This window comes from Parus major, chromosome 14 (assembly GCF_001522545.3).
Source record: "Parus major isolate Abel chromosome 14, Parus_major1.1, whole genome shotgun sequence".
NCBI classification, from domain to species: Eukaryota; Metazoa; Chordata; class Aves; order Passeriformes; family Paridae; genus Parus; species Parus major.
In genome coordinates, this window is record NC_031783.1 from 7294182 (window position 1) to 7305812 (window position 11631).

The window sequence follows — 11631 nt, forward strand, 5'->3', positions numbered from 1 at the left end:
CCTCCGCTCACCGCCTGAGGTTGGTCCCCCCACTCCGGCTGTTGGAACAGTCCCGGAGAAAGCCCGGGTCAGTGACAGATACCGGCACATGCGCAGGGAGCGCGGGCCGGGCAGTGATGGGCTCTGGTTTTGGCGAGCAGCTGGTAGTGCTCGGGTTCGAATCCCCGGCGCGGCGTCTTGTGGCAGGCCGGACCCCGGCAGGGCTCTGCGTGGCTCCAGCCTTCGCGAAGCTCTCAGTTGTCACCCCGCTGTCGCCTACTTGGGTACCGAAGCCTTCCCTCTGCGTACGGCTCCCGCGGCGGAACGCTGCATACCGGCGGCGGACAGCACGCACCTGTCCGTGGGCTCCCGTCCGACAAGCAGCCCCCGGAGACCGAAACCCTGGGTTTTTCCTGAGCTTTATTTCTGTTTTTTCAAGCTGGAGTTACTTTTTCCTACATATCCTTCATCGTATTAGTGCCATTGCTGTTATTTAATGGCACTGTTTGCAGCAGGCGTTGTTCTGCGCGGGGATGTGTTGGGATGAGGGAAGGGCAGCCCCTGGCCCTGGCACAGCGGGTCTGCCAAGCGCTGGGCAGCGCGCTCTGCACTCTTATTAAAATTTACTTAAATCTACAAGCCATCCGTGCCTATTTAGTCGTTCATGGAAGAATTTATTCTTAGTTTCAAAGGCATTAATCCAGGTCACAGAGCGAACTACCACCTCCTGCCTGGAGATGGTTCCCTCGGTCAAGCCTGAGCCCATTGCCAGGAGCAAAGGAAAACTGCCGGCGCCCCCGGATGCGCTCCTTTCCTTCCGTGGCCAAGGGGGCTGTCTTGAGGACACGAGGTACCCTCGGTGTCACCTCACCATGTGGACTTCAGATCCACTTTGTGGCACTGGTTCTGGGTGTACAAAGCTGTGTACACGAATCTCTTCAATAACCTCACAACACCCGTGGCTTTCTCCTCAAGTTGTCTCAGCAGCAGAGGGCAAAGCAGAGGAACCCCACGGGCTGCTGCTGCTCAGCAGGTGTGCATAGGCCCTGCTCAGACTGCAAAACAAGGGCCAAATGGAAAAGGCCGTAACTTACGCACGCAACAAGGAGATAATGAAAAAAAAAATATAAGGAAACAGTGCCTAGTTTTCATTTGTCACTCGATAGTCGCGACACTAATGCACAGTGACCCCATGGTGCTACTTAGAAAAGCCCAGGCGACACAGTCACCGCCATCCTCGGGGTGAACGCACGGGCACTCGAGAAGCGAGCCCAGGAGCTGCCACGAGCCCGGCACCGTCAGCCGCGGCTCATCCACCGCCCAGCGGGGCCCGCCGTGGGGAGGGAGCCGGCCCTCCCTGGCAGGGGGAGCGCTCCGGGGCCGCGGGGATGGCGAGGCGGCGGCGGGGCCGGGGAGGCGGCGGCGGGCGGGCCCGTGGGAAGGAGGAGGAGGAGGAGAAGGAGGAGGAAGGAGAGGCGGCGGAAGCGGCGGCGGCCGATGGCCGGGGCGCTGCTGCGCGGGGTGCGGCGCTTCCCCTGGCTCTGCAACGTGCTGCTCTACGGGGGGCTGTTCGCGGCGGGGGACGCGGCGCAGCAGCGGCTGCGGGGACAGCCGCCCGACTGGGCGCAGACGCGGCGAGTGGCGCTGGTGGCCCTGGCCTTCCACGGCAACTTCAGCTACGTGTGGCTGCGGGCGCTGGAGCGGGCGCTGCCCGGCCGCCGCCCGGCCGCCGTGCTGGGCAAGGTGCTCTGCGATCAGCTGCTGGGCGCGCCCGTCGCCGTCCTCGCCTTCTACACGGGTGAGTGCCGGGGGCTCCGCCGCAGAGCCCCGCGCCCGCTGCGGCACCGCACCGCGACCCGCGCCGGGCTCCGACAGCGCGCACCGGCGGCGGGGCCGGCATCCACCCCAAGGAGCCCGGGGGGATTGGGGACCCCCTGGCCGCCCAACGCGGCTCCCGCACCCCAAAACGCCGCTCGGAGCGGGGGCCGCGGCCGTGGGGCTCGGCAGCTCCCCCCGAGGATGGCGCTGAACCGCCTGTGGCACTTCAGAGCTCTCCAGGAGAGGTCCTGGCCCAAAAGAGCCCTGTCCTGAACTCGGCTGGGCCCGTGGCTTTTCATTAGCAGCAAAGAATGCAAAGCACCTTACAAGGATTGTAGCCATGTCTGTTTGAATTGCCGTGCTCAGTTCTCAGCATCAGCTGTCTCATTTTATAAGGAAGAACTGCTGTAAATGTCAGCAAATGCCACTGTTCAGCCAACCAGGTTCTGCTGTGAGAGTCTATAGAAATAAAGCATGCTACTAATGGCTAATCTCAAAAGCTAACAAGCAATAAGATACTTTAAAGCGATCTAGTATGTATTTCAGAAATAAACATGAGGGAATAAGAAAATTAATAGGTGAGACTAATGTAATTAAATGCTCTCATTTAACTTAAACTTGATGTGATAGAAGGGTAAAACAGGTCCTCTTTTTGTCTGGGAATTGGGAGATCTGCAATCTATCACTCCAACAGGGGAATCATTCAATTTGTGATTGAAGAGAAATGAAGTAAAAAAAAAAGTCAAACACCAGATACTTCCTCTCAAAATCTTAACTGTGTCAAACCTTAAGCTGAGAATTGCCCAAGGACCAGAAGGACCAGAAAAAGGATAGTCAAAGTCCCTGAACTGGGTAGCAGTAAAATAATGTATCCATTGAGAGATACTGATAACTCCAAGGCAAGGGAATACCTGGAAAGATCCCAGAGCTGGACTAGGAAGCCTCTGCTTGTGTGCAAAATGCCTTATTCTCTCTGTCATGGGTGCAAGAGGTGCTTTCATCCTCTCTGTTCCACCACTACACTGCTGGTGTGTGATATGGCAGAGAAACAGATGCTACAAGACCTGTACACCCAGTCAATCCCAGCTGATCTCAGGTGGCAGTGCTGGGAGTCGAGTCAATGGATGAGGTGATTTGATGTAGCACTATTCAGTAGTCAGAAAGGTATTTTTGTAACAAAATCAGCTTTTCTTTCAAAGATATTATAATGTATTTTGAGAAGGGTCTGGCATGTCACTGGAAAATATGAACATTTAATTTTTTGCATTTTTTCTGATTGTTGTAACTATTTTATCACTAGGTATGAGCATCCTTCAGAGGAAAGAGGACATCTTTTCAGACTGTAAAAAGAAATTTTGGAATACATATAAGGTGAGGCAAGCAATTTGCTTAGCTCACAGCTAAACAAACAAACAAACAAACAAACAGGATAGACTATTTGAAATATTCCTTCCTCCAACATTTTTTTTTAACTCTTTCTTTCACTCCATTATTTGATTATGTGTAGGAAGCTTTAAGGACCAGCAGTCACGTGAAGTAAAGGCAGTTTGGGTTAGGCAGTGCTGCCAGATGGGTGAAATAATGCCATTTAAAAAATGAAATGTACAGTGTGTATGTACATAACACTTGCACCCAACTCTGTTTAAATGACAGTTGTACAATACAGCACCAATTCAGATTTCTTTTGTCTTAAGAACTACCCACGCACCAGTGTTTAGTTACTGGTACTATTGACAACACTTACATGCACATATATTAAAATAATTAATTACAGAGACGCCTTCTTTGAGAATCATTTTTAGCCTGTACTTTTCAGTGACAATCTTCTCACTTTCAGAAACAAAACCCCTTGTCTTAAGAAGGCTTTGCTATAAAGAGTGGCTTTGATTTGCATTTCTGCATACACAAGACAAAATTATCTGTGCTACCTCAGAGCTGAACAAGCTGAGAATGTTAAAGGTTTCTCAGATGCAGTAAGAATGATGGATTAGCAAGGAAAAAAAAGTAGTAGGAGAAAATGTGATTGCAATATGAATTTCTCTTCATATTGTAAAAGTATATAGGTAGGATGGAAAGAGATTATTTTTATTCATATGGAAGATGATTCTAAAAGCAGTGCCCACTATAGCCTATCAAAACATAAGGTTTCTATTGGCCTTATGTTCTATGAGTAAATTATCCATTGATTTTTCTAAATATGCCTTACGTGTATGAGTAAGTAGAAGGAGCATTGCAAGTGTGAAATAAATAATGTTCAGTGGTATTTTTCATTAATGGCTGAAACAAATGTTCACATGTTTAAACATTTGTTCACCCATCTGGTAAATGCATTTATTGTGTCTGGTGTCAGATGTCTGTAAAGACTTAACTGTGCTTAGGGTTTTGTATTTAAAATGAGTTAGAATAATGTGCTTGAAAAACTCAGAGAATAGAGGCTCATGAAGATGATCAGAAGTTTAATATGACAACCTCTAGGTTAAGCAACTTCAGTTGTAATTGAACAGCTTGTATTAACTTTACTCAAATATATTTCAGTCATCACTGAATGTGGAAAAAAATGAATCTTGGTGGCTGAAATCCATAAGAATAACAAATGACTTGTTTTCCTTTCAGACAGGACTGATGTACTGGCCTTTTGTGCAGGTGAGTTCTCAGGGTGACTCTGTGAGCCTTTCCCTGCCATAAAACCCAGTACTGTGCAGCCCCACTGTGTCTGACCTCGGGAGAAGCAGTGGAGTTGTTGGGTGTGTACCAATGCCTGGAGCACTAACTGAGTTCTCTCTCCTTCCAACACAGCTATCAAACTTCATTTTGATCCCAGTTCACCTGAGAACAGCTTACACTGGGCTGTGTGGCTTTGTCTGGGCTTCCTTCATTTGCTTTTCCCAACAGAGTGGAGATGGCACAGCAAAGTCAGCATTTATGTGGCTCCAAGGAGAGAAGGTCAATGCAGATGAAGAATCATCAGACAAATAAGAACTTTACTTCTGAACACATTCTAAATTGCTAAATTGGATTTGTGAAAGTCAGTAAATCACACTGCAGCCTCATTGCTGTGTTTAAAATAAGCAGTTATCTCAATATTTGGTGGTTAGTATAAGCAGTGGAACCATTTGTCTTTGTGCCTGTTTATTTTTCATGAGAGGCCAGTTGTATATTGACATTTAATTATTTTCATGCTGTCAGCCCATCTCATCTGGGAACAACTGACTTACAGGGCAATGTAAGCATTTGCACATCATGTCAGGATGCATCACTGGGGAGAAGTATTAATGGTAATTTAATTTTCAAGCAACTTGTAATTGCTAGAAAAAGGGGAATAGAACATTAAATCATCAGTTGTTGGACTTGATAATTGTTATAAATGCAAGATTACTTTTCAGAACAAAATTTAATGGATTCCATATCTAAAAAGTGGCATTGAACATGTTTCATTGAGAGGAAACAAAAGTACTGTGTTTGTAGAGCCCACTTTTCTAGGGGGCCGACTTGTTTTATTCTGTGTGAAAATTTATATAGGAAATTAATTATTTCATAGAACATACAAACCTGATTACTATATTTGTATATGTTTTATCTTAGCTGGGAGAATAAAGATTACTTTGGTCAGAGCCCTTTGGGGTGGGTGCTGCCTACTGAACCTTGGGGTCAGTCATAAGCAGCTCCTGCACGGTGGAACCCCCCCAAACACTGCAGGGAGCATTTGTTCTGTGTGCAGCCACTGCTTCCTTTGCTCCTCAAAGGCCAAAGGTACATGGGGGTCTGGACTCCTCTACTCTTTTTAGCTATTTCATCATGCTGAAGATATAATTAAAATTTTGAATAAAAAGAACGTGGGAAGGAAGGTAACATGAAGGCAGAATCCAGCTATATATATATATATACACATCAAGAACTTCCATTTCTTCCTCAAAAGGCTTTTAAACATTCCTATTCATAGAAGACACTGGGTAATTATACATAGGAGACTAGGAGATGGTGGAAATTAATTGTGGATTTGCTTTTTCAGCTTGAGGATCAGGTCTGAATACGGGTATTTTTAAAATGTGCATGTGTATCTCAAAACAGGAACTGTACAAATTTCTGTCATTGCAGTAAGTTGAAATCAGACCAGTAAAGGAGCCCTTGCTATATTAGAATGGGATTTTATGCCTTAAAGTTACTAAATTGTAAGCTTGAAGGAGTATCTGATTTAATGGGTCTGATTCTAGAGAGAAGACTCATCCCTCTGTTACAACAATAATAAACCACTTTGAGGAATGTCTGAGCTCCTCAGTCTTGTCTAAATAGTGTACCAAAGCCTGCTTAGGCTATAAATACCCATTCTTTTGGCCAGCAGCAGTATTACTTAATATATTGCTAACAATTACTTGTCACTGTAGGAGCCCAGTGCTGCTTAGCTGAGAAAGGAAAAGGGATCATGCAAGCATTGGCCAATCTATTTCAGGAAATATCAACTTGTTTAGCATAACCCAGTGGTCAAAAGTGATGCAAAGTGCCCATATGGCTTTGACCAGGGGACTGCAGCAGTGGGAGGAGGTAGAAGGTTGGGGGCTGCTTCCACAGCCTGTTCTGCTGGCAGGTAGAGCAGGTGCCTTCCCTCTCAGGATGGACAAGTCACTGCAATTCCATCTTCAGCTGCACAGGCAGATGTGGAAGAGCACATCTGCCCACAGCCTCAAGATGGAATTAACTTTAATTGACACCTTTGGCATGGACCTCTCCAGCTTGGCAAATTGCTTTAAGCTGTGAGTTGAAACGTGCACTGTAAGGGCCCATTCCTCTCCATCTGTAACACGGAGGCTCAGATGACTGGTTGCTGTGTCAATAGCTTCTTTGTAGGTGCTTGTGTTTGGTGAGTTGAATTCCCCTGCTGGATGTTGCTGTATGAATCACAAAGTGTGAACTGAGCAGTCCTGATGCTGGACGTCCCAGGAGGAGTAGAAATGCACAGAAGAACTAACTGCATTTTGTCTCTATTTGTTTTCTCTATTTAGAAAATGAGTGAACAGATGATTCAGACAGCTATAGCTGTTAAACTGTTCTTGTGTGTATAAAGTTCTCAGGATAAAGAAGCAATTTCAGTAGTGCTTTTTTTCTGTTGAAATTTTTGGGATCAGACTGGTATTCTTAAGTCTTTTCTATTTAGTAAGAACTAAAAGTTTCAGGTAAGGTGTACTAATTAAATATTTAACTTTTTTTTACAGATGCTGTTTATTTTTATTTCTGCTTGTGCATTAAGTGTTTAATGTTTAATAGAATTCACTTGGAGAAGGAAACTGGAAAATAATGTCATTACAAGGAGAGTGAAATGCTTTTGGTTTGCTGTAAGCAGTATGTGACCCTTTGCTGTAACTCAGAGCAAAAAATCTTTCTTCATGGGTATGGTTGGTAAAACTTCGTCCCCAGATGAATCAAAAATTTATAACTTATGACCTGTATAATGCTGATGCCTTTCTTCATCAGGACTAACTAATAAATGAAAGATCCATCTTTTATTTCAAATGGCTTAAAAGCTTATGTAAGCTGTGCTTTATCGCTCTTGCTTTTGTGCTACGAGCTTTTTGCTTGAGAATTTGAGCTAAATCCTGTTTTGTCTTCAAGTTCCTCTGGCTGGGGAGTTCAGAATTTCTCTCCATCTTTTATTACTTGAAGAACAGTTCTTTCCTGTAATGGAAGCCTGTGGCTCTTATATTTCAGTAGACTTTAGATCCTGTATAATCCTTTCACTTTCTCAGTTTCTCTTGTTAAGGCACTTGACAGCTAAGTAAAACAGATCCCTTTCACAGAAAAAAAAATCTGTGTTCTTTCCCTTTTAATTATGAGCACTGATTGGTCTGACAAACATTTCAGACCCACATAATGCAAAATAATAAAGCTGCATTGGGACAATTTCTCAGTGTGCATAAATTAATGGATCTTCTAAAGATTTTCTTCCTCTGACAGTTTAGTCTGAGGACTTATGCCCTTAGTTTCTAGAGCCTTCATTCTTTCTTGATACTTTTTTGGCTTAGAAGACTAATTTCACAGAATAACAAAATGGTTGAGGTTGGAAAGGACATCTTTATGTCCATCCCAGGTCATCTAGTCCAACCCTATTTGATACATATGTAAACTTTTTTTTTGCTTCTTTTTGCAACTTAGTAATTTCCCCTGGTGGAATAAAAAAATAAATAAGAAAAACATGGGAAAGATTTATCCTAATGTCTCTCTGCAACCCTTTAAAGAACAGTCATAAGGGCTTTATGACTATTTCTAGGAATTGCACTGATCTTACTGCCAGCAGAACATGCAGATTTCCACAACCAGCAAGATGAACAGAATTATACATCACATAGGTGCTCAGGAAGAAGCAACACACTGCCAGGAGCTATTAGGCCTGCAGTCAGGTGATATTTTTATGTCATGGATTCTCTCTAAGATCAAATGGGATGAGCAGACATTTATATCAGTTCCAGCTCCATGTTATTCTGGATGGTTATGGAGATGTGGAATCTGAATTTGATAAAATGAGAAATTCAAAATTTATTTTTCTACTGCAAATCTTTTATGTAAATGAACCTTCTGTGCTTACTAGTATGCTAAATACATCCTTCTTGGAAAATTCACCAGAAGGCCTCTGTCTTTTTCACACCAGAAGCACCCACCCAGTAACACAACATAAAATAACCAGTTCCTGCTGCAGCGAAGGTGAAACTGCCTCTAATCTGTTACCATATCTGAGATGCTGAATTCTCTTTATAGAACAACCTTTGAAATCTATGCAGCTTCAGCCTTCCAATTCTCTGTTGTAAGTGCCAGTGCTTCCTGCTTGTGCTGCTGCCTCTACTGCTAGTGCCAATCCAGTGAGATGTGCAAGAAATACTTGAATTTTAGTAAAATAATGTATTTCAAGTTGACTGAAATTGTCAGTGTTTTTGCAAAGGCTTAATAAACATTAAATGCTGTTCTTTGGCTCTGTCTATCTTTAACTCATATGTGTATAAAAAAAGACAGATTTTATATAAAGTTCTTATGGGATCTTCAAGGACCACATGCAGCAAAAAGATCAACTTGTTATCACAGACCTTAACACAGCATCAGAGTAAAAACTAACCAGAGATGATTCACTCCCTTTAGAGTTTAATTACATGAAATCATCTGCCATTTCTGAATAAGTTCAGAACAGAATTCCCATCTTCAAAGGCTTGTGCTGAAGCCAGTGGACTGCTATTAAAAAGATGCAAAATTTTGTTGTTATTATTTCTTTAGATAGTTAATATATTTGCAGAAGGAATGGAGGAATTCAGGTAAGAAAACTATATAAACTTTTCTAGAGAACAGAGGTCTTCACTCAGTAAATTTTGTGTGGGATACTCTTGGGAAGGAAATGGTTCAGAAGATTTAAGGCTGAAGGGAGTAATACATTCCACAACTGGAAGAGACACACCACCTCCGTTCCCTGCTGTAACTTCTTTTATATTTAGAATGAGGAGGAAGCTTTATGGAAAGATTTCAAGTTGAAAAATTCTGTTTCATAGACTTCATGGCCAACAGACAGAAAAAGGATCACTCAGTCTGAATCCTTGGGTAATGCAAAGCAAAGAGTTCTTCCTGAATCAAACCAGTCATGTCGAATCCAATGCCATCTTCTAGGAACTTATTCAAACTCTTCAAGTAACAGGTTTTTCTGTGTCTCAGAGAAATTATTTATATGTTCTTATGAAATTTTATTACCTACCTACATCAGTTTAGCCTTAACATTCCAATAAAATGTTACTCCCTTTCTGACAAGATTTAAAGATTTGGTACAGCAGGCAAAGCCTTCTGTGTGCATGCAGTTGTAAGCAGAGTTTTTGTTTATTCCTTGGATAAACTGTAATGTGTTTAGCTCTGTTAGCCCATTGCTGTATCATTCTTGAAGCTCATTTGCAAACCCTTTTTTTGCTGTGCAACCCCTAATTTGAAATGTAGACAGTAATGCTGTATTAATCCCAGTGACTTTCACATATGCCTCAGATAATATTTGTTTCTATCTCTGCTTAATATTCCTGTTCTTAAACAGCCAAGGACTATCTGACCTCTCTTAATATCCAAGTTGCACTAAGAATTCACATGCACTTCCTAGTCCACAATGTCTGAAGTTACTGTAATCCATTTTAAACAAGAACAAAGAATGCAGATTACACATATGTATGTGTGGCATATACTTTTCAACATCATCCACCCTAACAAACACTGCCTTCCCCTTTTTTTGTCAGTTTATTACTTTTTTGGAGTAGTACCTAAAAATCTTGCACCTTGTATCCAGAAAGAAAAACAATTTAATGCAAAGAATATAGTAGAATGTGTCATTCCCTGCTATGCAACACTAGTAGCAATTACACCTTTTTGTGCTGAAAGAAATCTTGGGCCTGGAAAAGCCTAATGAGGTGTGAAGTATGGTCAAAAAGAAATTGTCAAGGACAGCTCTGCTGTAGCTGCAGGTACATGAGAGAACTTCAGAAGCTGAAGAATGGGTGGTTTTGTTTGCTGTGTTCAGGGAAAACCAGTCGTGAAGTGGGGCTGTAAAACAGCAGAGGGAAAATGACAGCAGGTGAGTGTGCACACACCTGGGGGCCGTGTAAGTGATGGAACAGGGGACACCTATTCTAATGCTCCCCAATGCCAGAAGACCTCAAAAATGGGATATTGATAAGTCCCCCTTTTCATTTTACATCCTCAAGACTGACAGAACCAGAGACCAAGAGGGAGCATGGATATGTAGCCTAGCAGGTAGTTCAGTCACCAGAGATATCAGGACAATGGGAGCTGACTGGGAATGAGAATTGTACCCTGTTCCTGTCACTGTGATTTATCCAGTTACAGCAGAACTAAAATGCATAAGCACCCAGATGGCTGTGATAAATACAGGGTTTGGCCCATATGGACTCAAACCATGCACACAAAGTTCTGCACGTGAGATCCTTTATCTGCTGAGGAAGTGTCAGCTTCATTCTGAATTGTGTGTCCTTCTTCAGGGTGTAACTTGGTGGCAGAGTAATCTAAGTTACAACTCTTCCCTGGAATTAGTATTTTACTGTAACTAACATGCACTTAAGTGTGTGCATACATAAGAATAAACCTTCATTATCCTTTCCTTGATTTGCCAGGATAGCAACTTTCCTCTCATCTCTCAAATATTTGGGAAAGAAAATACAAGTTTTAATGATTCCTTTTTCTACTTCTAGTTATTTGTTTTTCCCTGCTCTCTGCTGGCCAGGAGAAAACTACCTCTGAGAGACTGGTGCCCTGTGGTATTCTTGTTTTGCCATTGCTTACACCTCTCTGGGAATTAAAAAACACCTTCACTTACCTACTAAGGGTGTTCAGCTGCTTCCATTTCATGCTTCACATACTTTTAGATCCAAAATGTAACCAGACTAATAAATGCAGCTAATTAGCCATGACATTCCAATGACACTGAAGGATTTTGTATTAGTTCTACATCTAATTCAGAATGGTCATCATACAGTAATGAATTATTATGTGTTCATAACTATACCTGATACATCATGGTAATTACCCATACAATGTTTTGCTTACTGTTTTGGGGCAGAAATTGGCCAAAAAATCCAATGGAACACGGGTACAAACATAGAGAGAAATTGAAATTGTAAAGAAACATTTCAGAAGTCAGGGCAATGACTCTATAGCTTCTAGTTCCAGTGAGGGGAATAGTGAAATGCCTGTTAGGATGCAGGGGTAATGGAGCACTGACACTGCACAGGGACATGCACCAGCAGGACACTGGCACAGATTCTTTGGGTGCCTCACAGCTTGCAGGCAGTTTTGAGTTCTCTCTGTAAAATACCA

General features: G+C 43.0%; 2 protein-coding genes across 2 annotated transcripts in view; one reads left to right on the forward strand and one right to left on the reverse strand.

Moving 5' to 3' along the window:
* PDXDC1 (pyridoxal dependent decarboxylase domain containing 1) overlaps positions 1 to 30 on the reverse strand; it is a 24092-nt gene extending 24062 nt beyond the window's left edge. The window contains exon 1 of the mRNA XM_015642967.3: positions 12 to 30. The gene's annotated coding sequence lies outside the window, so the exon portion shown is untranslated. The remainder of the gene's footprint in view (positions 1 to 11) is intronic.
* A 1418-nt stretch (positions 31 to 1448) lies between these two features.
* MPV17L (MPV17 mitochondrial inner membrane protein like) lies at positions 1449 to 8751 on the forward strand. The gene is made up of 4 exons (XM_015643363.1): positions 1449 to 1777; positions 3098 to 3168; positions 4411 to 4440; positions 4594 to 8751. The coding sequence occupies exons 1-4, from the start codon at positions 1477 to 1479 to the stop codon at positions 4771 to 4773; spliced, it is 582 nt and encodes a 193-aa protein (XP_015498849.1). The 5' UTR covers positions 1449 to 1476; the 3' UTR covers positions 4774 to 8751.
* Positions 8752 to 11631: the final 2880 nt, after the last annotated feature.

Excerpts from the sequence above, each read along its gene's own strand:
- MPV17L (XM_015643363.1), top strand. The coding sequence starts at position 1,477 with ATGGCCGGGGCGCTGCTGCGCGGGGTGCGGCGCTTCCCCTGGCTCTGC. Across the intron at positions 1,778-3,097 it reads CGTCCTCGCCTTCTACACGG|GTATGAGCATCCTTCAGAGG; the intron begins GTGAGTGCCGGG and ends TTTTATCACTAG. Across the intron at positions 4,441-4,593 it reads TGTACTGGCCTTTTGTGCAG|CTATCAAACTTCATTTTGAT; the intron begins GTGAGTTCTCAG and ends CTTCCAACACAG.